Raw genomic sequence first — 27847 nt, 5'->3', positions numbered from 1 at the left:
TTCTGCCACTGAGCTACTTCCGTGGGTCTGACAGCAAATGTTAGTTAATTGTGGTAGCGTTCTACAACTCCATGAATTGAATGTTTCACAATATTTTTTTTTTGCAGGAACACCGATGTTCACACAGTTGCATCCCTGCTGAAGCTGTATCTGAGGGAGTTGCCAGAGCCAGTGATCCCATTTGCCAAGTATGAAGACTTCCTCTCATGTGCGCAACTACTGGCTAAGGATGAAGAGGAGGTACGTGATACTGTGTTTTGTCCGGGATGCATAATCTCCTCTTTGCCAACATTCCTAGAAATTGGGCCATTCCATATTCCTTTTAGTAGACCAGTTTATACTACACCATTTACCTCAATCTGGAACAGTCTCGGGTTTGCGTTGATTCAAACTGTCCAGTGTGATTTGGATGCCAAGTCGGCCAAAGTACATCGAAGCAAGAGGCGTGAGACTACCTCCAGGAGGTAGGTTGGGCTTAACGCTATAGGCAAAGCCTATTTTAAGAAGCTCCCAAGTGCTCCTGCTCAGCGTACATTAGTGGAGAGTCCCAAATGTTGAGGACAGACATACATGCAGAGAGCTCTCTTGCCTTTGAGCAGAAGGCAGTAGAGGAGCTGGCTGTATAACTTGTGTCTACAGGCCCAGTGCGGCACCTTTTTTTTTTTTTTTATAAGTACAGGAAACTCTCGTTTAAACGGCACCTAAATATCCGGAATTCTCTATTAACCAGCAAAATTCTCACTCCGAAAACAACACCTCAATAACCGGCAATGTTGCCGAGTCCGAGTCTCCCGCGGTGGCAGAGTTCGTCAGTGGGGATAGTTCTCCAAACTGCCACTACTCGGCTTCTTGGCACTGTCGGAACACCTCATAACCCCTGTAACAGGAGTCGGACTCTCCCGCGCTACCGGTAGTCTCTTCTGATCCGCCATTTTACAGGGGTACTGAGTGTCTCCCACGCTGCTAGTAGTCATTGCATTGCATTACCCTCAACTGGCAGTACTGTACTTAATCAAGCATCCATTTAACACAACATTCTGTAGATGAGTACCCAATTACTGTATACTGCACATTTCTTGATTTTTAAAAAATTTTCTTTGTTAAAAATAGCCTTGTTTGATAACCCTCTCCGTCTTCCGGAATTTTTGATCAACCAGCAACACGCCAGTCCCGTCGGTGCCGGATACCAAAGAGTTTCCTGTACTAGTACATGTAGCATAATAACTGGGTCTTGGATAAAATATCACAATTATTGGATGGTGACTGGCTCTCATGACAACCGCACAGCAAAAGTGCACAATAGAAGAAACCTGGTGGAGGGATGGGGGAAGCACTGGGCAATTATTGATGTCGCGGAGCCACTACTTAATTCGGGTGTGGAGAGAAGGGTTGATAATTTAATCTAAATAAAATTAAGTAATACAATTAACATCGCCCCAATCATGTGTCAAGGCAGTTCTCTGATAATCCGTGCCTTTTTCTCACTTGCCTTTTCACGCTGACGTGACCCAGTCCCACTATGTATATCAGTAAATGCCCCTACACTAACACTGCTGATAACCTGCCATACACCATTATAACAAAGACTGACCAAACTGCAAGTCTCTCAATGCATAATTGGTAGGGATACATTTTGCCAACAAAAATGCAGAACCTCCCTCTAACACCTATGACCTGGATACTGCTCAAGACTCTAGTCCTTTATTTAAAAGGATTTAAACCCAGTGAAAAGAACCTGGGCAGGACCTTTTTTTTCCTTAAATTTTGTTTGACTGAGCCGCCGAGAGAACTGAAATCCATGACACTAAAGCTGGATTTGCATGACAACTGTAGTGTCCGCACGAAGCAGGTTCACCTTCCCACAAACACTGCCGTTAAAGTGTAAAAGGAGCCTGCATTTGGTACAACAACAACAACTTGTATTTATATAGCGCCTTTAATGTAGTAAAACATCGCAAAGCGCTGCACAGGAGTATTTTAAGACAAAAAATTTAAAACGGTTCAAAAAAGGATAAATTAGGGCAGGCTACGAAAAGCTTGGTCAAAGAGGTAGGTTTTAAGGAGCGTCTTAAAGGAGGAAAGAGAGGTAGCGAGGCGGAGAGGTTTAGGCAGGGAACTCCAGAGCTTAGGGCCGAGGCAACAGAAGGCACGGCCACCAAAAGTTGAGCGATTATAATCAGGGATGCTCAAGAGGGCAGAATTAGAGGAGCGCAGATATCTCGGGGGGGGGGGGGGGGGGGGGGGTTGTGAGGCTGAAGGAGTTAACAGAGATAGGGAGGGGCGAGACCATGGAGGGATTTGAAAACAAGGATGAGAATTTTGAAATCGAGGCACTGCTTAACCGGGAGCCAATGTAGGTCAGCGAGCACCGGGGCGATGGGTGAACGGGACTTGGTGTGAGTTAGGACACAGGCAGCTGAGATTTGGATGACCTCATGTTTACGTAGGTACCCGAGCAGACTCCACAATGAAGTGGATGGAGGCTCCCTGGAGGTGGGAATCTTGTTCCAATTTACTCGGGAGTTATTTTGGGCCTTCACTCCCGATGTACAGTCTAGGATTAGCAGCAAGGCCAAGCAGTTGAGGCCCTGTGCTGATGCTCAACATGTTGAGTGTGGCTGCATTGTTAAAGTAATTGAGCCACATCACAAACTTAACAATTAATTGGATGACTGCTAAACCTCTTACCACGGTAGTGCAAGTATTTTAATCTGTTAGCTTTCACTTGCCTGAGTTTTGATTTCACTGAAAATGTGAGTAAAAAAAAAAATGTAAATATCAGGACAGATTTCATTAGAGAACTGCAGCAACAATGAGTTAGTTGAACCAGTGTAGGGAGCTTTAAGATTGTCAGACTTCAATGGTTACAGCCTCAAACTGTGGCCAACCCTATGAATATATGAAAAATTATGAATGAGATGTGGTCTTTGCACCCATCGCTCTAATACCCTAACTGCCCCTTTATAGCATCCAGTCTTATTTAAACATCTCTAAATTTTTTGCTTCTATTGGTCTGCATGGCAGATTGTTCCAAATGCTTATCGTGCTCTAAACACATGGGGGTAGAATTTCCCATGTGGGTTTTCCTAATCTCCTGCCTTAACCTCTGCGGAAATCCCAGCGAAATGGTGTAAACGGCTGTCTATGTTGTTTCACCGAGTTTCCTACCAAAGTTATGTCGGGAGAATCCCTGGTTATGGGGCTAAGGGGAAAGAGCGGGGGAGCATCACTCATTGGATAGATAGTTCTTTCAAAGACCTGGCACAGGCACGATGGGCCAAATGGCCTCCCGTGCTGCAAGATTTTATCAACTCGTGCAGAAATTCTACTCCATGGTATGGCAGGACCCGGTAAAGATGGGTATTGAAACAAATATAGACTTTTTTTTGAATGATGAAGATCTTGGTGAAGTGATGCAATGTTTGGGTGTGGAAAGCCTGCCCACAGCGCCCTGTCTATTTGTGGCACATCAGGTGAGCCCCATGTCCGAATTTGGAACCGGTTTAATTCACCAGACTTCCACCCCGATTTTAACGCTGGGCCAGTTTTCGGCGGGTGAGGAGCAGTGAGAGTTAGCTCACCCGGAAACGAGCCCCCCACCCCATCTTCTCCCCGGGGTACTTAAAACTCCCGGGCTTCATTAAAACCCCACCAATCTGTTTTAGGCAGGAAGTCGATGGAAAGCAGTGGAAAATTGCGTGGGCCAGAAGCCGCCCACTGAGACCAGGTAAGAGGCGGGATTGGCTTCCAGGGCCGTTCTGCAAGGGTCCAGCCATTGGGGGAGAAGCCATTGAAAGGGAGTCCCAATCTTCCCTGTGGGGCCAGGAGGTGCATTTAAATCATTTTCTTTTAAGAAATGTATCTCTTCCGGCCCAGGCCTCGACCCGCTTCTCCAATAGGCTGGCCCGGCGGGAATCTCACTCCCACTTCCCGTTAGGACCGCCGAGTTAAAATTGCAGTCGGATCCTGATGACATCATCAGGAACTGGCATACACATGTTTAACAAGGACCCCGGCAGCTTTGGACCGGTTCCCTAGCCGCCTGCTCAGTTGAGCAGGTTACAGTTGCGATCTGGTGGATCTGTGGCGAGTAAGTAACCTGCGTGGATTTTAACTGCTTTTATCTGGTTTCCACTGGACTGGTAAGGTTAAAATTGCCCTGTATTATTTTTTTTTGAATCTTCTATCTGAACTATGATGAGAATTAATAATCTGGTCTTGTTTTTATTCAGGGTGTCCAGGAGCTGATCAAACAGGTCACTAGTCTGCCTCAGGCCAATTACAATCTCCTCAAATATATCTGCAGGTGAGTTTTTTTTTGCCATGACTAGGTTGAATGGGTGGGTGGTGAAGCATCTAATCGGGGCTAATGGCCACTAAAGCCATCACTGATATGTTTCTCACCCATTCTGTGTGCTGCTCTACAACATTTAACATTGTTTTACCTCTTCAATACTGGAAACAGACTTACAGAACTGAATTTTGTCCAATTTTTGTGTGGAGGCTAGACTTGTTTTCTAATACAAGAGATTTGCAAAGTCAATAGTGTTTAAGAAATGGTTGGAACACCTAATTGCAAGATAGAAAGTCAAAAGTTTGAAGTTCCAAACCTGTTTGATTGCTATTCATTGCACGGACTATGGACTTTGTCTTAGCTTTGGGTAGATTTAGTCACACCTTTGTCATACTTTTAGATGGACAGTGATGTGAAATGGTGGAGTGGCAGCTTCGTGCTGTTTTAGTAACAGGAGTCTTAATAGCTCACTCCTGGTAGTTTTTTTTCCATGGCCATTTTAGGGGTGGGGCAGTCTTGTCAGACACTTGCCACATCTTCCTCCCTTGACTGTAACCCAGTCACCCCCTGATGTCCAAGCATTAGTTTGGCAAGAATCTGATCAGGAAGAGTCTGTAATACTGTTGAACTGCAAAATTTTGATGGTGTGATATTTTGCATTTGGGCAGAGGAAGATGCATTACCTCTCCGGGTGTGGGGGGTGTGGGGTGGGGGGGGGAGAATGGCTGCCAACAAGTGCAGTAAATGCAACCCAACTTGTCAAAGGCAAAGATTTCTTTGTTCACATCCAACAGATGAATAATCCAAGTGAACCAAGAAGCCTTTAATTGTACAAAATATGAAGAATTGTCACTGTGTGTGTGTATGTGTATGTGCTCTAATTGGTGCATATTATATACCTTTGATGTGGAACTAAAAGACCATTTCAGCAAAATGCAGCAGATGGGGGTTATACTGTATTTTGACTGACATGTCCCTTCTAATATTGACCATGTTATTTGTAGGTTCCTTGATGAAGTTCAGTCTTATTCAAGTGTTAATAAAATGAGTGTCCAAAACCTCGCAACTGTCTTTGGACCAAATATCTTGCGTCCAAAACTGGAAGACCCAGTGACTATTATGGAAGGTATGCAAATTTCACTCATCCAATTGTCTTATCAACTGTTTGATAACCTGAAACATTAACTCTATTTCTCTCTCCACAGATGCTGCCTGACCTGCTGAGTATTTCCAGCATTTTCTGTTTTTATTTCAGATTTCCAGCATCCGCAGTATTTTGCTTTTGTAGATAGATTTCTGTTAGGTAAGGGGACCCAGAATATGGAATTGAGGTACAGATCAACCATGATCTAACTGAATGGCGGAGTAGGCTGGAGGGGCTGAATGAGCATACTCCTATCCCTTATGCTAATAGTGAACCTTAACTTTCAACCTCTCAATATCGACTAGTGCACAACTGTAGCATTAATATCTTCCACCCCAACAATCCTGTGGGTTCTGTCGGAGAACTGCTAGATTTTAGGCAGTTGTGTAGCATAGACTGATGGCTACAAAACTGTCACCACCTAATCCAATCTCTGATCTGAAGCTGAGGTGTCCATCTTTTTGGAGCAGGATCTACATGGCACACAACCATTTGGCTCCGAATCTTACAAAATGTCCATGTTTTCCTATGCAGTAAAATCCATCCCCTTAAATCAAAGAGCATGTAACATTACTTACCTTTTTGCTGGGCCTGGCTTGGCCTGGCCTGGCCTGCTCTGCTCCCCAAGTCCTCTTACCTGTTGCTCATTCTGCTATTGTTTTTGGTGCCCACTCTGCCACCACTGCTGCTTCTGCATCCGCCACCATTGCCAGTCCTACCACTGTTGCCCTTCTCGCTGTTGTTGGGGGTCAATGTATCTGTTGGTGGCTCTGTTCCAAAGTTCGGATGCTTCATTTAAAATTTTCCAGGCCCAGAAGCTGTGATTTGGTCCAAAAATTCTGAGCCTTCATTGGTATAAATGCACCAATCAAGAAGCAACTTTGCTAATTCTCAAGGCCCAAGAATTTTAACCTGTTCAATGAAGTCTTCTTTGTCCATAGTGTGCAAATAGAACAAAATAACTACAGGTTGACGGGAATTCATGACCCAAATCTGGTGTGTCTTTTACATGCTGCGAATGCAAGGTATCTAGTTGGCATTTTAAGCTCACAATGGTAGAACCGTCCTGTTCAAACTACAGGTTACAACATGGATAATAAGTGATTAGAAAATGGAGAATGTGATTCTCATGAGAGGAAATGCAGTTTCTAATTAACTGCAACCTTCACCATTTTACATAAACATAGGAACATACAAAGAAAGGACCGGGAAAGACCAGGTGGTCCATCAAACCTGTTTCATCCACCATCTAACGCTCCCTCCCGTGCCCCGCCCCAACCAGTCAGCACCCATGCAATCCCCTGGGAGGGACAAGAGAAAAACCTTCAGCCAGTTTAGGGAAATTCCTCTGATGCCTGTAGGCTATCAAGCTGCAGCAGATCATAGTGACTGAGATCACTACCTTGTCAACCCACTGACATTCTATAATTGAGATACCACCCAAACATTTTTACCCAATTAATGTGATAAACACAAGAGTAGAGTTACATCAGCTCCCCTGCTTAATCAGTAGATGCACCATATAGTGTTATACTGAGCCGTACAGAGTGGGAGGTCCCAGGTGCGTTTCCAGTGTTTCTCGTGACAAATACAAACAAGGAGAACCATTCAGTTCATTTTAGAGCATCTGTTCAGAAAATAAATCTGCAGTTTCCGCCCACCCCCTCACCAATCATAGTAACCAAATGGCTGACTCTAAGGCTCACCTGGCCAGGTGTCTACTTGTGTGAAGAAATTCTTCCTGACATCTGATCTAAAATTCATCTTTTACCAGTTTGAGGTTGTCCTCTTGTCCTACCGTTGGAGCATCCAGATTTACCTCCCCTCTACCTTTTTAATTACTGCATATTTCTATCCGGTCCACTTCTTTCCCAAACTGCCCAGTCTACCCTCAAAGGATCAGCCTCTGGATTGCCCCTGTGTCACCAGGAGCATGTCACAAAATTACACAGTCCAAGCCCACCATTTTTCATCCATTAACTGATGCGATCCCAACATGTGCCGCGGAGTGCAGAATTTTTAAACTCTTGAGTGAACAAAACTTGGGGTACTACAATAGACCTCCGCGCCCATGAAAGAGAGGGGCAAGATCAACCAGGATTCCTGCTCGTATGTGTTATCAAATGAAACCTACTGGAAAATGTGTGTATAGACATTGAGTGAGGGCAGGATTAGACTGGTCTAAGAACATAAGAAATAGGAGCAGGAATAGGCCACTTGGCCCCTCCAGCCTGCTCTGCCATTCAATAAGATCATGGCTGATCTTGGGCTCAAAGCCACTTCCCTGCCCGCTCCCCATAACCCTTCACTCCCTTATCTTGTAAAAATCTGTCTATCTCCACCTTAAATATATTCAATGACCCAGCCTCCGCGGCTCTCTGGGGCAGAGAATTCCACAGATTTACGACCCTCTGAGAGAAGAAATTCCTCCTCATCTCAGTTCTAAAAGGGCGACCCTTTATTCTGAAACTATGCCCCCGAGTTCTAGATTCCCCCACGAGGGGAAACATCCTCTCTGCATCTTGTCGAGCCCCCTCAGTATCTTATATGTTTCAATAAGATCACCTCTCATTCTTCTAAATTCCAATGAGTATAGGCCCAACCTGCTCAACCTTTCTTCATAAGTCAACCCTCTCATCTCAGGAATCAACCGTGTGAATCGTCTCTGAACTGCCTTCAATGCAAGTATATCCTTCCTTAAATAAGGAGACCAAAACTGTACGCTGCACTCAAGGTGTGGCCTCGCCAACGCCCCGTACAGTTGTAGCAGGACTTCCCTGCTTTTATACTCCAACCCCCTTGCAATAAAGGCCAACATTCCATTTGCCTTTTTGATTACTTGCAGCACCTGCATGCTAACTTTTTCTGTTTCATGCACAAGGACCTCCTCTGCCTCTGCCTAGCCTAAAGTAGCCGAGCCCAACACGCGCTAACAAAGGTCACACATAGCCAGTTGGGCAAGGGCTACCAGCATCTATGCAACCACATCCCCCCCCAGCCTAAGACGTGAGCTTCAGGAGAGGAGGAGGGATCTTTTGGGGGAGGGGAGTAGAGGAACATTTTAAAAGAACTACCATGTTGGGGGGGAAAAAGTGACCAGATACAAAAAGGAGCAGTTAAAGAGGTGACCAGAGTTGGGAACCATGGCATAATCTGGATAGCAGGTGTGTTCAGATTTCTGTACATCAGTAGCATTTTTTTAGGACATTTTTGACCGGACTAATGTGTCGATGCTTTGATTTTCAGTCCGTCTGAAATATTCAACACCATAAGTAAACCCATGTGTAAGAATACTGCAGTTTTGAATATGTGCTTGTGTTACTACTGTGTCTCTCTCCTATTCCTTGGACAACTGCCATTTAACTCTGAAATATGCAGTGTCTGACGTGTGCAGACTTTCTCATTCACTGCACAGACAGAGTAGTGATGGCAGAAACCCGGGAATCGTTTAGGGAACAATTGGTTGCTACAATGGGGCATTGTGATGCTGCTGGGTGGATGGCCCGAATGGCCTTCCTCATCTGTAATGACCCTGTGAAGACAGGAGGAGACATTTGAGAGAGATTAATGGCAGTGCTACTTGAGGGACAGAATTATCCAGAGGGTGCAACTTAGATCAACTTTCTTGTTTCACTTTTTTTTTCCTCCTGAAAATTTATTTTACATAACATGTCTTGGTAACCAGAAATTATAAACTGATTTTTTTAAACAATGGTTTAAAAGTCATTTATAATTTATAAAAGTCAGAATATTAACTTTAGACCTTTAGGGCCACTCACTGGGGTAGATATCTCCCAATTTTTATTTTAATTGAAGTCAGTGAGAGAGATGTAGAACGGGCTGCTGACTCGCCATTACCCATTTTACCCTATTTTTTTCTGCTGAAATCAAAAATGTACATGATGGAATGACACTGCTTGCTTGATGTTAGATTTTTAATGTAATTATTGGATATCTGAGAACTTGGTCATCAGTCTAACTCCCTGCAGTATCCTTGGCAATAGAACCAATTCTATTCCGAATGCTCTTGGATTACTAGAATTGACGCCAGCCACCTCGGCAGTGAGCACTTTTCAAACGTCGCTGGCTGTGAAAATTTGTATATTGTACAAGGAAGAAAACTTGATTAGCTAATTAGGAAGTATTCTGAGCAATGTACCCTCTGGATAATGCTTGTTCACTTAGTACTCCAATTAATCTGGTTCTCTTTGTATCCTGCTTACTGTCACTCTGACCTTTATTGCCTACCACGGTCGCTCTGTGTTTCTTTCTCTGGCTTTGCTTTCTACTTTCCTTTTGCTCGAGTCATTGCCGCCTTCTTTTGTCCACTTTCCTTTTATTTTAGTTAAAGAAGCTCTCGTCCCTCTTTTATTTGCCCCTCACCAACTCTCAACTCCGAAATCCCTATGAGGGCCAGGTGGGATTAGAGAGGATATATTATAAAGACGACCAGGGAAAGTTGCACAAAGTCTATCCATATTCAACTATCCGAGCACAAGAAATGACACTTTGGGTAAACTGCTTGGGTTTGGTTCTCATCTGGCATGGACTGGTTGGGCCGAATGGCCTGTTTCTGTGCTATGTAATCTTGTCACCATCTTTCAAGAGTACAATCAGTGGTCCTCAATGATTTTTTGCACTGTCCAGTGTTAACTGAGCAATCCAAACCAGGAAGACCTCTGCAGCAATCCCTGGTCCATTCGGCGGTGGCTGATCGCAGCAGGGCTGACAGTGAGGGAGCGACGAGCATCCCTAATCTAGGGTGGAGTAAAATCAGCCAGCTTTCGAATGAGCACTACAGCTAACTGCTAGTTTGTGGATGTTGGATAAGGACAGGAACTGACACAGTTGCGATCTGCTGCCCTCACCCCCATAGTACAATAGCTTGCCACTGTTGAGGCTTACGTAACACACACGGAACTGTATGCCACTAAGAGCCAGCATCTTCAAGCGAAATAGTGGGAAAGTGCTTAAAAGGTATAATCAATACAATGGATGGTTGCTAATGGTGGTTTCGAAATTACTGTGTGACATTTACAGAACTCATCATCAACCTCCTTTTAAAGTTCAAACCACTTTAAAGAATTAGCACTAATACCCTACCATCCTTTGTTTTTATCTGTGCATTTTTAAGAACAGCAAGAGCTGTAGGAACTGGCTAGGATTTGGAGCCTAACTGTGTGAGCAAGCCTGAATTCACCTGCAGTTTTACCCGAGGCATCCCAGTGAGATGAATGCTTAATGCATTCATACGAAATTCCTTTGTTTGCTATTTTAGTGGCGTTCTTTATTCATTTATTTTAAACAATGGCCTGGAGTTTCTGCTAGGGGCGCAATCCGTAGAATGTGCCCAGAATGCACTGGACACTGAGCCGGTCTTGCCGGGGTGGAGTTATGCCCAAGTTTCCGCTCACTTATGCCTGAACGTAAAATCGCCCATGAATTAGTGCGATCGAGCAGTGTTATCGATCATAATCGATTATTGACTGGAACATGGCCAAGGGGGCCTGGATGACTGAATTAAGTGTGTGCTGCAGCTGAACAAACAGGCCAATCAATTATTTCAATTGACTACATGTCCCAGGTCTTGTGTACCAAGGGCAGATCAATTTGACTGAATTTGAATGAAGTTAAACTGAATTTAAAGTTAATGCAGCTTCAGGATGCAAAACAAACCTGAGTGCGGCTTCAATTGACTGCTGGTCATTAACGATGGATTAATGTGACTACGGGTGCACGTGCGCCCAAGATTCTGGGCGCAGTGTGATTAATGCCCCCGATCGAGTGCAATTGGCAGAAACTCGCCTTTCCGACCAAGGGCGTGGGCAGTTTTGTGGGCGAGGACTATTCTGGAGAAGGGACATTTGAAATGGTGTAAAAGATCGTGGAAACTCCAACATAAAGTGGTTATGAGCGCAACTCACTGGCGCTTAAAATCTTTTGTGCTATTTCATTTCATTCCTTTCCTTCCAGATTCCGCTATCATCATGTGGAAACTCCAGGCCTTAATGTTTTCATATGCTAATATTGCACAGTGTGATATCTATCTACTGATGTTAACTTCCTTCCCCCTGTCAATTTCTGAAACTCGATCATGTCAGTTTCATGAATGTCAATCCTGCTCACTGTTTCCAATTAGGTGTGAAAACTGACTTCAGTGCCCTTGGGTTTGGGGGTGTGGGTGGGGGTGGGAAGTGGGAAGAAAAATAAACTCAGCTAGAAGTCCTGCTTCTGAACATTGTTCAATAATGTCTGCTGAAAAGGGGAGGGTTGGGTTGAGTGGCAATACCCTCCATGGTCAATAGCCTGTTGGCATTCATTGTCTAGGCTGGCAAAGAATGGCAAGTTGGGTTAGATACTGTAGAGCTGCCAAAACCAGTGGCACTATACTCGACAACAACAATTGTATTTATATAGCACCTTTAACGCAGTAAAATATCCCAAGGCGCTGCACAGGAGTATTTTAAGACAAAAAATTTGACACCGATCCACATAAGGATAAATTAGGGCAGGTGATCAAAGGCTTGGTCAAAGAGGTAGGTTTTAAGGAGCGTCTTAAAGGAGGAAAGAGAGGTAGTGAGGCGGAGAGGTTTAGGCAGGGAACTCCAGAGCTTAGGGCCTAGGCAACAGAAGGCACGACCACCAAAGGTTGAGCGATTATAATCAGGGCTCCTCAAGAGGGCAGAATTAGAGGAGCGCAGATATCTCGGGGGTTTGTGGGGCTGAAAGAGATTACAGAGATAGGGAGGGACGAGGCCATGGAGGGATTTGAAAACAAGGATGCAAATTCTGAAATCAAGGCGCTGCTTAGCAGCGTACTCTCGGCATAAGTTAGCTTCGGGAAAGAAAGGGAGGAAATATGTTTCCGTTTAAAGGTTCCTCCTGGTTAATAAAGTTTAGCGATAGGTTTTTATATCTATTTGGAATAGGGTAGAGATGGTGTTAATGCACACCAAATGAGCTGCATAAAGTATTAAAATATTTCCTGCACTCCCAGCGGGGAAGTAATGCTTGAAGTTAGATAAAGCTACAATGTTGTAGTCCCAATTCAACAACCCAAATGCCCTGTGAGGATACTCCCATTGGGAGCATGGAATTAACCCTTGTATCACTTTTGACCAAAGTCTCAGGAATGCTTTTGTTAGCTTTTGTGATAAAGGGCCCTTGTTCAATCATGAATTAAACTTGCAAACCCCTTTCAATTCTATTGTGTATAGTCCAGTAAAAATAAGTCATTTTCTTTTTCCCCCTGTACAAACAGGTACATCCCTGGTGCAGCACTTAATGACCGTGTTGATCAGTGAACATGATAGACTGTTCCCCATTAGTCACGGTGACATACTGATCCCACAGCCTGAAGTGAGGCCGATGAGCAAGCGCTGCCTGGTGGAGTGGGTGTCTGAAGAAGAGTGTGAAGAAACAAAGACTGACAATCAAGTGGGCAGCTTCTGCAACAGCGCAACCTCATTGGATGTGAACGTTAGCACCCCCGTGACCGTTTCGAAAAATGCATCTCAGGAGGGAGCCGACAAAGTGGTTCCCAGCAACACCAGCCCAAGCAGAAGACTGCAGACACTCCCCGGGTGGAAATACTCATTTAAACAGACTGGAGGAAGGGCTAGCAATGTCAAACTAGGTGGCTCCACTTTAGATATTCCACATTTAACAGCCAGTGGGAATTGGCTGATGAACGGCTTGTCTTCACTCCGAGGGCACAGAAGGACTTCATCCGGGGACAGGGTCAAAGAAACAGGGTCATCCCGCCTGTCCACTTATGACAATGTCCCATCACCCAGTCTTTCCTTGAGCGTTGGGGACAGGCAGAGCATTGCTAGTACCACGTGGTCAACTTCCTCCTGTGAGATTTCAGTGGTTGACTCTAGTAGTTCCGCCGTTTGCCACGAGAGTGACTCTTCGGTGCTCAACTGCATGAAAGTGGACTGGCCGGTGCAGATCACCCAGCCACGGGGTGAGCCGCAGAGGGTCGAGAATGGCAATAGGATTGAGCAGTTTGATGTGTGCATCAGCAGTATGAGCTGTAGCGAGAACAGTGACTTGGTTACGGCATCGAATGACTCTGCCACATGTTCGAAAGCACTTCAGAGTCTGGTCACAGAGCTCAAGTCAGAACTGACCAAACAAAGGGCAGAGTACGAAACCAGGATTAAAAGGTGATAACAAGCCCCGTAACTCTCGAGTTACAGGCATAACTGTTTTGCGAGAAACCAGGTTAGAGTTCAGCATCAGAATTAGGCGTAAGTGGAACTGCGCAGGAACCAATTTGGTTAAAAATGTGACCTTGCATTTCAAGGAATTGTTTAATTAGGATGCACAAAATCGAAAAGTGCTCCAGGCTATGGCAAAATGGTTTGGTATAAAATCATTTGCCTGCACATTTGAAACCACATGCACCGTTGCCACAAAACATATCCATCTGGTGTGATTCCAATGGGGGTTTTCTCATCCCTAATTGGAATTACACAATGTGTAATGGAACAAACTTAGATGGGTGGGTGTTCCAGACTGGTTCCTCCAGTGACTGTACCACAGCTTTGTATGGATCAATAATCTATATATAGATTATATTGCAACAGTGGGTTTATTTATTATTTTCTTAACACTTGGCTAACTGCAGCAGCCCTGTGCTCAGAACAGATGCAATGCTTAAGCGATGCAGGTAGACTATCCTTTATCCGAAAACCTCGGGACCAGCCGTGTTTCGGTTTTAGGAAAATTTCGGATTTCGGAAGGTGCGCGAAAACACTTCTGTTTTCAGAGGTAATTCGGTTTTCGGGAGTGCGGATAAAGGATACACTATCCCTTATCCGAAAGGGTGGGATAAATAATCGGCTTGGGGGTCGGCGGGGGTCGTGGTCGTGCGCATTTCGGTTTTCAGAAGTCATGCTTTGCTCCACTTTCGGCTTTCAGAGGTTTTCTGGTTTCGGATGTGCAGATAAAGGCTGGTACACTTATGCTGAGCGATTTCGGTTCTCAGAAGTGCGGAAAAGTGCTACACTATCCCTTATCCGGCTAGGCCTGTAAGTCGTGCGCCACTCTGGTCATGTCATGCGCACGACTTACGCTGACCGAAAAAACTTTCGGTTTTTAGAGGGTTTCGGTTTTCGGAAGTCCGGATAAAGGGTAGTCTACCTGTAATGTGTGCATGTACTGTACCAGGGGAAACAGGGGGAGGGAAGGATGGCCTCTATGCCTAGTCCTGCACTGGATCTGCCTAACCTCAGTTCCTCATTAGAGAGCAGAGACCTTGCACTGCTGTTTCAATCACACAGTATCTTTAAAGACGTCTTCTCCGATAATTTTATTTAAATATATTTGAAGCCTTAATATTGTTGACCATTTTAAATGAGTGCAGCATTTACCCAATCAGAACTCTGCTCTTCATGAATAGATTATGCCGTGCATGGTTTCTGAAAGTGAAGGTAGATTGTGGATTTAGCATTAAAAACTACAGCATGAACCTAAACTTATCACCTATTCTTATTGCTACCCTCCCCATGAGTTCCTGTTATCGCCTCCAGACGAGACTGCTCAAACGTGCTCCTTCCAGGCCTTCCTGGTTTCACCTTTTGCAAATTGCAATTTGCCCAAATCTCCACTGTCCATATTCTATCCCACACCACAGCCTGCTCCCCAGCAACCCTATCCTTGCCCACCTTCAATAAGAACATAAGAACTAGGAGCAGGAGTCGGCCATTCGGTCCCTCGAGCCTGCTCCGCCATTCAATAAGATCATGGCTGATCTGATCTTGGCCTCAACTCCACTTCCCTGCCCGCTCCCCATAACCCTTGACTCCCCTGTAGCTCAAATATCTTGTCTATCTCAGCCTTGAATATATTCAATGACCCAGCCTCCACAGCTCTCTGGGGGAGAATTCCAAAGATTCACGACCCTCAGAGAAGAAATTCCTCCTCATCTCCGTTTTAAATGGGCGACCCCTTATTCGGAAGCTGTGCCCCCTCGTTCTAGATTCCCCAACGAGGGGAAACATCCCCCCTGCATCTACCCTGTCAATCCCCCTCAGAATCTTGTATGTTTCAATAAGATCCCCTCTCATTCTTCTAAACTCCAATGAGTATAGGCCCAACCTGCTCAACCTTTCTTCATAAGACAACCCCTTCATCTCCGGAATCAACCTCGTGAACCTTCTCTGAACTGCCTCCAATGCAAGTATATCCTTCCTTAACTAAGGAGACCAAAACTGTACGCAGTACTCCAGGTGTGGTCTCACCAACGCCCTGAGACCACACCTAGAGTAATACTGTCCCATCCCCCAATACATCAGTTTCAAAATCCTTGTTTAAAAATTGGCTGAAGATGTTTCACCCGGGATCGAGCAAGGCTTCCTCATAGCAGGTTTCATGTACATTTGCCTCAGTGAGCGTCACTAATCCAGACAGACAAAACACGGGCAGCATCTTCAACCAATTTAACAGGCAGGTGTTATCAGGCATTTCTACTTTGCAACCAGATGACTTTCTGTTGTCAAGCATTCAGAACGCACGGTACCAGCTTGTTGATAGAGCAGCTTGTTTAATGATAGCAAACAAAGATTGATCAGCCAAGGTGCTCTGAGCAATCTAAACAGCAGGATCTTCAAATAAGTGTGTTTCTCGGAAGTGTCGAGGCTGTTAAATTGCCGTGGCATCGAGTCTGCTGCAGTAGCGTCTGTTTCATGGGCAGCTGTTAAAGGCTGTCTTAATGAAGTTTCTTTTTGGTTGGGACAGGGCGGGAGTGTTTATACTGTAACTTCAGCATCGTAGCTAAGGAGACACTAAGGTGGCAGTATAACGGCAAAGGCAGATCAGCCAGCTAATTCCGTAGTGCATTAAGTGAAACCCGCTATGGAAATTGCTTGATGCAGCATAACTCTGGTTTTGGAGGTTGGGAGCCCACAACATTGATCCAATGCTGAAGCAGGGACCCAGTGGGGACATCCAAGTCTGGAGTATAGCGGGTATGCCAGTCCATCTCCACTAAATATGCAAATTACTCCCACATCCCACATGCTAAGAGATAGGAGGGTTGTGTGCCATTTTATTCACAAAAAATATGTACTGATGCTGTTTGGCCCAAGTCATTCAAAGGATGGCATCTCTGACAGTGCAGCACTCCCTCAGTAGTGTCAGATTAGATTATAGCTCAAGTTTCTGGCGTGGGGCTTGAACTCACAACCTTCTGACTCCGAGCATAAATCAGTTTCTACAAAGCTATAATAAAACACACAGTGGTACATATCCTAAAGAACAACCTCCTTTCCCCAGGTTACACATTTTACTGTATTTATCGGTCCCGTTGCACAGTCGATTTCTGCATGACTTGTCACATTTATACAACAAACTGCAGCAAAGTCAAAGCCAAAATCTTGAAGTAAATGTTGATTATTGCATTCCTATTTAAAGGAAGTTAGAAAAATTAGACTGTGGAAAAAGCAAATACTTAACTGTGAATTACTAAAAAGGGGAATTGGGCCATTCATGTAGTCTGTACTGACCGCCCTATAGAAGCTGCTCTATAAACAGCAATGTAATGAAAGCTTAGTCAATAGGAATTTCTTGCTTGCAACCAAACAAAAACACTAATGCCACACTTTTACTTGCATTGTTGTAACTCAAGGTTTTGGAATTAAGGCATATAATGGGTCATGGTGACAGAAGTTACTGTGAGACGCTTGCTGCCCAGTCACAATCTCATGGGGGCGGGGGGGGGGCCATGACTGTCAGATTGAGAGAAGCATGGACTGTACTTACTGAGATGAGCAATAGAAACACTTGAGTTGACTGCTTTTTGATACACTTTTGAAATTAATTTGCAGTATTTCTGTGCAAATCCTGCCGTTTGCCTTTTTGAACATTGGGAAATGAATGGAATGGAGCATAGAACCATAGAGGTCTACAGCACATAGAGGCCATTCAGTCTTTTGTGTCTGTGCTATCTCTTTGCTACAACAGTTAAAAACTAATCAGACTGTCATCCATTCTCCCTATGGCCCCTGTACCTTGCCCAACTTCAAATGTTTACCTGCTTTTCCCCTTAAAACACAAATGGTCTCTTGCCATCTTTTGTTATCAGACAAAACAGTTGTCCCACCACACCTCGTTTATAAAGGGCTTATAATGTATCATTCCCATCATTCTCTAATTTGGAGTCTTGCTTAATGGCTCGTTGAGTTTATTGAGTAACGGGCACACTGGCCAGGAATGCCCCAGGTTCAATCCTCGGACTGCACCACGTAAGCTGATCTCAGTTCAAGATGACAACGGGGGTGCTAAAATTGGCCTCGATGTCCCGGAGTTGGGGAGGGGAAAGTCAGCTAATTGCTAGCCAATAATCCCTGCTCAAAGTAAAAAAGTGTGTGGATGTCAGGTGAAGACTGGGTTTTCTTTGGTGGGCTGTGAGGTCCCTCAAAATTCAGATCAAAAGTTTAAAAGGAAAGTGATTTTCTTTGGCTGGATGACTGTTCCCTATTCAACTGCGTTTAATATCTAGAATTGACCAAAAGAAGCAAAGATTGTTTCTGCCTGAACATGTATCAGCTAGGTCTACGTAAACCAAGGTCATTTTCCCAGTATGCGAAGTCCTCGCTATTTTAATTATCAGAGTGCAGCCAACCAGCTGTCCTCTCCCACCTCTACGAACAATGTTTGTCTGTCAGAACTGTGCACGTTATCAGGGACTGAAGGCAAAAACCTTAACGTTCTGCCAATTGAGGCTCATTGCTTTATGTGTCCAACGTTAGTGAAGGCTAAAAGCGGTTTTCTTAAAAGAAGTCCATCACATTTTTTGATTTCTTGTTATTTCTCTCCCACCCTGCTTCAGCTCGGAGTGCAGACCAATGGGTCTTTTGTTAGTGATTCTCTTCCCCAACGTCCTTCATGACTACCATTGCCAGTACCTTACTGAAATAAATAGACATGAGCCATGATCATTGGGATACAATGAAGAGAGACTGGACAGGCTAGGGTTGTTTTCCTTAGAGCAGAGAAGGCTGAGGGGGGACCTGATTGAGGTGTACAAAATTATATGGAGCATAGATAATAAGGGTAGATAGAAAGGAACTTTTCCCCTTAGTAGAGGGGTCAATAATCAGGGGGCATAGTTTCAAGTTAATGGCCAAGCGGTTTAGAGGGGATTTAAGGAAAAACTTTTTCACCCAGAGGGTGGTTGGAATCTGGAATTCACTGCCTGAAAGGGTGGTAGAGGCAGGAACCCTCACAACATTCAAGAAGCATTTAGATGAGCACTTGAAACGCCATAGCATACAAGGCTACGGACCAAGTGCTGGAAAATGGGATTAGAATAGATAGGGCTTGATGGCCGGCGCGGACATGATGGGCCAAAGGGCCTCCTTTTGTACTGTATAAATCTATGACTCTACGACAAGAGGTTCAATGTCCGCTTTCCTACGGAAGGTCCATTTCCACGAGTAGCCCCATTTAGTGGTGCCAAGCCATCAGCCACTTTATTAACACTTTTTATATTTTTCACAAAATTCTATTTCCCATGTGTTTCTTTTTGCAGTACCTTGAAGCACCTGGCCTGCATTCCTCAGTTTTATCTTTGCTTGACCATTTTGATTTATTCACAATTTGCTTTTAGTTTTGCTTCACCTAGTGATGTAAATGTGGTTTCCTACTTTCAAAATCCAGTGATGGCTTGTTACGTCTTTGGTTGCAAAACTGCTGGGGACAAAGGTTGACCCAAGCAGATGGTCCAGTTCAGATGGAATGAAGCCAAGTTTGAATCTAAACTTTTAAAAACAATTAAAATTCAAACCTCAATCCAAAAAGCTCAGCCCTGCACGATATATGATCTGTCAGAATGCTTATCTAATCAGGAGCTTGGTTTTATTGCGAGACTGATTGAAGGGCCAAGGTCCATAATGCAGGACACCACCAAGACTGGAAAAGAGCAGATGAGGGAAATCAGGAAATGGTGGTCAGGTGACACGTTTGGGTTTTAAAAGCTTGAAGGGTTTAGAAAAAGGAAAGAATGAAGAAGGTATGAAGCTGGCTGAGAAAGTTCAAAATAATTTTAAGGAGGCGATACAGGGAACTGATGGGTGAGGGGAAAGACTGTGGCAAACACTTTGGTATCTTCTCAATTATGTAGAGGAAATTAAGTAACCTATTAAGAATTGCATATACGCACACTTCCTGTAAGTGTTCTATTTTGTTATAAAATGCTGTTTTTTGACTCGCCATAGGCAACACCATATCTGCTAGTGTTTACACTATAATGTGTGTGTATATAGATAGAGATACTAACTAAGGCAATTCATAATCTTAGCACTTTTACAAAATTGATACAGATTTGGTTCTTTACTTTTCTTAAGTCAAAGTTTTGACTTTGACAGATGTTCAATTTAGTATCCACCTCTACCTCAGCCCATCCACTAAATCCTCCCACTCAGTGAAGCGCCTTGGGGCATTTTACTGCATTAAAGGCGCTATTTAAATGCAAGTTGATGTTGTTGCTCTTCTTGCCAGCCTCCTAGCCACTACCCTCCAGAAACTTTGGTTCATCCATGATGCGCTATCAATTACTCATAAAAGACTGAGAGTTAAGAGAGTAACTAAAGGCTTTTATTAACAAAAGAATGAAGGTCTGCCTCGAGTGGTCGACCGGTCCAGAATACAAAGGAGCTGGGGAGCAGTCACCTTTATACTAGGACTTGTGGGAGGAGTCAGCCGAGGCATGTACACAGTGGAATACAAACAGTGGTTTACCACATTCACCCCTTGTTTAAAATTGAGTCCGGCGGGGTGAAGTGTATTAAAAGTTAGTGTATTGGAGTCTCTCCGGAGGTCTTGTCTGCCGCTGTGATCGGCGTGGCGACGGCAGGGGTAGTGGAGCTTCCGGCGTCGAGTCCCGCGTAGGCTGTGGCACAGGCGTGGCGTCCTCGTAGGTGTCGAGCGGGTCGCTGGGCCCAGGCCTGCCGTCTGCTGGGGCTGGATATCGGATCGTGGGGGGGGGTGGTAGTGAGTAGTGGGTTACTGTGGCCCCCGAGGGTGCAAGGTCTCTTATGGAGACTGTGTCCTCCCGCCCGTCCGGGTATGCAATGTAAGCATACTGGGGGTTGGCGTGGAGGAGGTCGACCCTCTCGACCAGGGGGTCCGTTTTATGGGTCCTCACGTGCCTTCTCAGTAGGACCGGCCCTGGGGACGTCAGCCATGGCGGTAGCGATGTCCCCGATGTGGACTTCCTTGGGAAGACAAACATTTTCTCATGAGGGGTGGCGTTAGTGGCAGTGCAGAGCAGTGACCGAATAGAGTGGAGCGCATCGGGGAGCACATCCTGCCAGCGGGAGGTTGGAAGGCCCCTAGACTTTAAGGCTAGCAGGGCGGCCTTCCAAACTGTCGCATTTTCTCTTTCCACCTGTCCGTTCCCCCGGGGGTTGTAACTGGTGGTCCTGCTTGTGGCAATACCCCTAGTTAGCAGGTACTGACGGAGTTCGTCGCTCATAAACGATGAGCCCCGGTCGCTATGGATATAGCTGGGGAAACCGAACAGGGTGAAGAGGTCGTTCAGACATTTAATGACCGTGGCACTGGTCATGTCCGGGCAGGGGATGGCGAACGGGAAACGGGAGTACTCATCAATAATATTGAGGAAGTACACATTGCGGTCGGAGGAGGGGAGAGGCCCTTTAAAATCAACGCTCAGGCGCTCGAAGGGGCGAGTGGCTTTTATCAGGTGGGCCCTGTCTGGTCTATAAAAGTGCGGTTTGCACTCAGCGCAGACTTGGCAGTTCCTGGTCATGGTCCTGACCTCCTCAATAGAGTAAGGCAGGTTGCGGGCCTTGATGAAGTGGAAGAACCTGGTGACCCCCGGGTGGCAGAGGTCATTGTGGAGGGCCCGCAGTCTATCGATCTGCGCGCTGGCGCAGGTGCCACGCGATAGCGCATCCGGGGGTTCATTGAGCTTCCCGGGCCGGTACAAGATCTCGTAATTGTAGGTGGAAAGTTCGATTCTCCACCTCAAGATCTTGTCATTTTTGATTTTGCCCCTCTGCTTGTTGTTAAACATGAAAGCAACTGAACGTTGGCCAGTGAGCAGGGTAAATCGTTTTCCGGCCAGGTAGTGCCTCCAATGACGCAGCCTCCACAATCGCCTGGGCCTCCTTCTCAACAGCGGAGTGTCTGGTCTCCGGGCCTTGGAGGGTTCGTGAAAAGAAGGCCACGGGTCTCCCCGCCTGATTGAGGGTAGCGGCCAGGGCAAAGTCGGACGCGTCGCTTTCCACCTGGAAGGGGATGGATTCGTCCACTGCGTGCATGGTGGCTTTGGCAATGTCTTCCTTGATACGGTGGAAGGCTAAGCGGGCCTCTGCCGTCAAGGGAAAAGAGGTGGACTTGATCAGCCGATGGGCCTTGTCCGCATAGTAGGGGACCCACTGGGCATAATAGGAGAAAAACCCTAAGCACCTCTTCAGGGCCTTGAGGCAGTGGGGCAGTGGGAGTTCCATAAGGGGATGCATCCGGTCGGGGTCGGGGCCGATGACTCCGTGTTCCACAACACAGCCAAGGATGGCGAGGCGGTTTGTGCGGAATATGCACTTCTCCTTGTTATATGTCAGGTTCAGGAGTTGGGCGGTGCGGAGGAATTTTTCGAGGTTTGCGTCATGGTCCTGCAAGTCACGGCCGCAGATGGTCACATTGTCCAGATATGGGAAAGTGGCCTGCAACGCATTTTGATCTACCATCCGGTCCATCTCCCTTTGGAAGACGGAGACCCCGTTGGTGACGCCAAAGGGAACCCTAAGGAAGTGGTAGAGGCGGCCGTTTGCCTCAAAGGCAGTATACTGGCGGTCCTCAGGGCGGATAGGGAGCTGGTGGTACGCTGATTTCAGGTCAATGGTCGAGAAGACGCGGTACTGCGCGATCTGGTTGACCATATCAGCTATGCGGGGGAGTGGGTAGGCGTCCAGCAGGGTGTAGCGATTTATTGTCTGGCTGTAGTCGATGACCAGGCGCTGCTTCTCGCCGGTCTTAACGACCACAACCTGGGCTCGCCAGGGGCTGGTGCTGCCCTCAATAATCCCTTCCTTCAGGAGCCGCTCCACTTCGGTTTTAATGAAAACCCTGTCCCCGGCACTGTATCGCCTGCTCTTTGTGGCGATGGGCTTACAGTCAGGGGTGAGGTTAGCAAACAGTGGGGGGGGGGGGGGGTGACTGAGTGTGGAGAGGTTGCACCTGGTGCGCGGCGAGCAATTTGGGAGCTGCTGGCTGCGGACTGTGAGTGGGGGTAGGGGTCCACCGTACGCCATCGTAACACTTTTAAGGTGGCACTGAAAATCTAACCCCAGCAGGACGGCAGCGCAGAGGTCGGGCAGGACCAGAAGTTTAAAATGATCGTACACGGTCCCGTCTACTACGAGTGTCACTACGCAGTAGCCGCCGATGTCCGCCGACTGGGACTCGGAGGCCATAGAAATCCGCTGGTGCGCAGGCAGGACTGGGAGAGAGCAACGCCGCACCGTGTCGGGGTGGATGAAGCTCTCCGTGCTCCCAGAGTCAAAAAGGCAGATTGTATCGTGGCCATTTACCTTAATGTCCATTGTGGAACTGGCCAGCTGGTGCGGTCTCGCTTGGTCCAGTGTAACGGATGCCAGCGTAGGGGTCGGTGTGTCGCTGCGGGTATCAGATGAGGCGGTGTTGGGGGCCTGCTGCGTTCCGGCTGTCGTCCAAGATGGCGGCGTCCATGATCCCCATGTGGCTGGAGGTGTCCAAAATGGCTGCTGTACCGGTGGTTCGCACATGGCCGGGGAGGCCCAAGATGGCGGCCCGCATGGCCCACACGCGGCGCTGCTGGGGTTCGGGGTGGCTTTGGCCCTGCAGACGTTAGCGTAGTGTCCCTTCTTCCCGCAGCCCGAGCAGATCGCGTTTTTCGCCGGGCAGCGCGCTCTGGGGTGTTTTGCCTGGCCACAGAAGTAGCATTTCTGGCCTTGGGGCACTGCTGTCTGGCCTTGGGACACTGCTGCGGTAGTTGGGCCGTTGCTGGGGTGTGGCTGGGGTGGCACGGCGCTATGAGGCGGTCCTACCGTGTCCCAGGCTGTCATTCCCCGCGGCGTCCACGGTGCAGAGGAGTAGGCATCCATGCCCCGGTAGGCTGCATCCAATGATAGTGCGAGTTCAGAGGCCTTGTTGAGGTCGAGGTCACTCTGCTCCAACAGTCGCTGTCGGGTGTAATTGGATCTGTGGCCCGCTACAAAAGCGTCCCGGATAAGTTCCTCTGTGTACACGGCGGCCTTTACATCCTTACAACCACAGGCCCGGCCAAGCACAGACAGTGCCTGAAGGTATTCCACGGTCGATTCCCCAGGTTGTTGTTTACGACTCGCCAGAAGGTGCCTGGCGTACACTTCGTTCACTGGGCGCGTGTACTGGTCCTTGAGGAGCTTGATAGCGTCCGCGTACGAGGTCGCGTCTTGGATGACCGAGTACACTCGGTGGTTCACTTTGGAGGTCAGGACATCCAGTTTGTCCTCGTCCGATTTGATTGCTGCGGAGGCGGTCAGGAATTTTTCGAAACACTTAAGCCAGTGAGTAAACTTGGTGGATGAGTCCGCCTCCCGATGATCTAAGTCCAGGCATGCTGGTGTGAGGATCTTCTCCATTATAAAAATTTTGTTAATAAAATTGATGCGCTATCAATTACTCATAAAAGACAGAGTTAAGAGAGTAACTAAAGGCTTTTATTAACAAAAGAATGAAGGTCTGCCTCGAGTGGTCGACCGGTCCAGAAATACAAAGGGCTGGGGAGCAGTCACCTTTATACTCGGACTTGTGGGAGGAGTCAGCTGAGGCATGTCCAGGCATGTACACAGTGGAATACAAACAGTGGTTTACCACAATCCAAAACTCTGCTGCTCTTGATCCTATCCCGCATGAACTCTTGGTTCCTACGATTCCAGCCACTTGTGCAGCCTCCCTCCGCCCAACCATTGATGGGTGTTTCTTCAGCTACCTAGGTCCAACTCTCTGGAAACCCTTCCCAAAGCCAATCCACCACCTTCTCTTCCTCAAAACTCACCCCATTGACCAAAGGCTTGGCCATCCTTTCTAATCTCTCCTTTGGCTCTGCATTTATTTCTCCCTCCACCCTGTGAAGTAGCTTTTGGACATGTTTTGTGTTATAGGTGCTTATATGAATGCAAGTTATTGTTTTGGGGGGAATGGGTAGATAAGGAGCGACAGTTGTATGTTGGCCTATAGTAGCCAGAATCAGTGAGATAAATGCACTGTAATACCAGCCAAAGGTTTCGGACTTTGGTTCCCGTTCAAATATACAAGGTGAGTTATGCTGGACTGTTAGTGTTGTTGTTCTGCAGAGTGGGGCTTTATCTCTTTTTGGGGGGGGGGGGGGGGGGGGACGGCAGAGAGAGAGAGAATATCAGATCAGATTTATTTTGCCCTATAGTGCACACAAACCCCAAGGTGGGCGATCGACAAGTTGGCGTGGGTTGTGAAAAGCCAAAGTAGCCTAGACAAAATGTAAGAAATTGGCACACAGTTAAAAATGAGAACATGATTTCAGCAAGAGATAATGTAAATATAATTATACATATCGGGTTACGAGCTTTCAGTAAAAAGGCCAAAGATCCTGTTTAAAGATGATAGATTTCCCATCTGTCCTCATCTCCGTGCTTTAGACGGCTGGACACAGGGTCAAAGTGTGAGGCCTATTCTCCAATCACAGATCAGGATTTTCTTAATTCTCTCCAATGTGGTAACATTGCTGAAATGCTGCTTGACACACATTAGGTTACAGTAACCAAACGACCGATGAGAAAGTAGGAGCGAAGCCAAGTTAATTGTATCCCTTTCCTCAGGCTTGAAGAGTCTAGCACGGAGCTGCGATTGCAAGTGAACAGACTGGAAGAGGAACTGGACCAAGGGAAAAAGAGATACGCCATGCTTGAAATAAAAATGCGAAACGCAGAACGGGCACGCGAAGACGCAGAGAAAAGAAACCAACTTCTGCAGAAGGAGATGGAGGACTTCTTTGCCACATTAGGAGACTTGACACTGGAAGCCAGGGAAACCAAAACCAAATAGCAAAAATCTGCTTTACGTTCTTAAAACTGCAACATGCAAGACCATGAAGACACGTTTACATACTTCATTGACATTTTATAAGAAGCGTATGCATTTATTTTTAATGTTATGAATTAATGTGGTATGAGTATTAATAGACAATTCCATTTTGTACTACCTGTGTTTCGTTGTTGTTGTTGAAAAGCCTCTTGTAGCTCCCACAGGCTGTTTACACATCGATCTTCCAAAGAAAATCTTTGGGAATTGCTTTGTTTTGTCTTCTGGTTTATCTTCACTCCAAAGCGTTCCGCACACTATGCTTCCTCTACTTGAGAAGCAACAGTGTAGTGTGTGATGGGGTGAGGCCCATCTCCTCTCTGCTCCAACAGTCTTGGCATTGTGAGCTATTGGGTGGGCTTGAAATGACTCGTGTGTCTAGGAGATTTACGCACCCGAAGATCAGACTGGGGAAGGTTGAATGCAAGGCTAATTTTTTTTATGCCCATGTCAGTCAGTATTTCACCCCGCACAGCATTTCAGAGCCAAATTGTCCATTTTTAAAAATATATAATTAAGGAGTTAAAAAAAAAAATATTACAGGTACCACTTTAAGACCTGCTGGACTAACACAGTGCCAGCAAACCAGAGTTATACTGCCAGTTCCAGGTCACATCCTGGCCAGAGATAGTGAAAATTGAGTGTGTGTATACATATATCCAAAAACCTCCATTCACTGCCACCTGATTGCCAAGTTGAAGTGGCTGTTGGCAGTACAAGATTAAAAATTCTTTTTTTTTTTACTGAAGCTGTCCAGTGGACTGTATGGGAATTTTGTTAGATACATTTTGCACAAGTTATGGTTGTACTGTGTAGCAGGTGTTACGCCATCCTTGGTTCCGAGGGACTGCCTAAGAGAAGAGAGAGCAGGTGTGCACCCAAAACTGTGCAAGACTGCCTCCTGGAGGTGCTGCCTCACCACTTCACTAAATTTGATTCTGGTGAGATTGCGACTGGATTACAGTTTGCATCAATAAGAAACTGACTCTCTTACTAGACAGTTTGTGACGATGTCAAGCAAGACTGGCCTGTATGAGAAACCTGAGATTTAGCACAGTCTGTAGATGCCGAGGCAAAACTTTGGAGGAAGGAAAGCAATGAGAAGACGTGTCGAATGGGGGTAAGAACGATCCTCAGTAAATCACGAGGGTGCCTCTGTGAAATGATGCATGAATTCAAAGTTGCAATGATGCGCAATTAAGGGACACTCCGCTCAAATTGCCCCACTTTTTTTTTTCCTCTCTGATTTGTTTACACAGAGTAATCTTGCTGGGTTTGTGCCCCCCTTCCCCAATCAGAGCTGCAGGTATGTCACTGCAAAGTGGCAGCTTATCAAAAACAAATCCAGGTTATAGTTAAGAATGAGCTCATTCTCTTCAAGCCACGTAGAAATTGAAAATAAAAGAAATGTGGGATTTTGGAACCAAGCAAAAAATAATTCTCAGATTAATATTCCCCATTGAAAATCCAATCTTTAATGATTGCTTGTTAATTTAACATTTTCAGGCTGTACAGAGGTGAAAAGCACAAGAAAACTGTTAATGTTTTGTAATGAGGGCCATCATCGGCCAAGTTCCCCCGTCCCCTTTATATGACCTACCAAACTGGCACTATCACACTATCACAGACTGCAGATCTGAAGGGCTGGGGCATAAGTCTGTATTTATACTATCAATTGCAAACTGGAGCACAGCAAATTGGTGACATCCCATTTGTAAATGACAATGCAGATAATGTAAAGTGAAAGGATACTTAACTGAACCCCCGAGTCTAGTGCGGGTGTGGGGTTACTGGTCAGTGCCGGTGCACCCAGCTTTGGTGCTCGTTGTCCGAGACACATGGTGGAGTAGCTCAGCTCACACAGGAAGGACATTAATTAGCTCATGCTAAAGTAGGGTTGCCATTACTTTCCCCTGGGTAGATTGCAGGATTGTGTGTTCAAAATATAAACTAAAACCTATTTAGAATGAAAGTTACTTCTACATGGACAGATGTTTTAACATGCCCTGTGCGAGCCCATTGGCTGTCTTTTTGATCCCTCCAGATGCCACAACACTTCCCTAAAGTGCAATCCTTTAACTGACATGTTGATCTGAGCCCCAATCCTCACACCTTGCACCGCATTCTAAATATTTAACTCTTGTCACTCAACGATTATATATTTAAAAAAAAACTTTTTTTGGATTTCACTGCCTGCCCCTGTACGGAAAACACTTCACTACCACTCCACAGGCCCCCCCCAGCAGGAATCAAAGTATTTCAGCTCGTGAGCTTACATCAGTATGGTCGTCAGACAG

General features: G+C 46.1%; 1 protein-coding gene across 5 annotated transcripts in view; it reads left to right on the top strand.

Moving 5' to 3' along the window:
- arhgap22a (Rho GTPase activating protein 22a) overlaps positions 1-26900 on the top strand; it is a 395268-nt gene extending 368368 nt beyond the window's left edge. For all 5 annotated transcript variants that reach the window (XM_085970362.1, XM_085970366.1, XM_085970363.1 and 2 more), the window contains 5 exons: positions 108-240; positions 4233-4306; positions 5299-5420; positions 12700-13609; positions 25289-26900. In XM_085970362.1, coding sequence (XP_085826488.1) covers positions 108-240; positions 4233-4306; positions 5299-5420; positions 12700-13609; positions 25289-25514 — 1465 coding nt within the window. In that variant the 3' untranslated portion in view covers positions 25515-26900. The remainder of the gene's footprint in view (positions 1-107; positions 241-4232; positions 4307-5298; positions 5421-12699; positions 13610-25288) is intronic.
- The last annotated feature ends 947 nt before the right edge of the window (positions 26901-27847 follow it).

This window comes from Somniosus microcephalus, chromosome 29 (genome assembly GCF_052327205.1).
Source record: "Somniosus microcephalus isolate GS21.2 chromosome 29, FLI_Smic_1.0, whole genome shotgun sequence".
NCBI lineage: Eukaryota > Metazoa > Chordata > Chondrichthyes > Squaliformes > Somniosidae > Somniosus > Somniosus microcephalus.
Note: the sequence above shows the minus strand (reverse complement) of the source record. Positions and strands in the feature narration are given on the sequence as shown.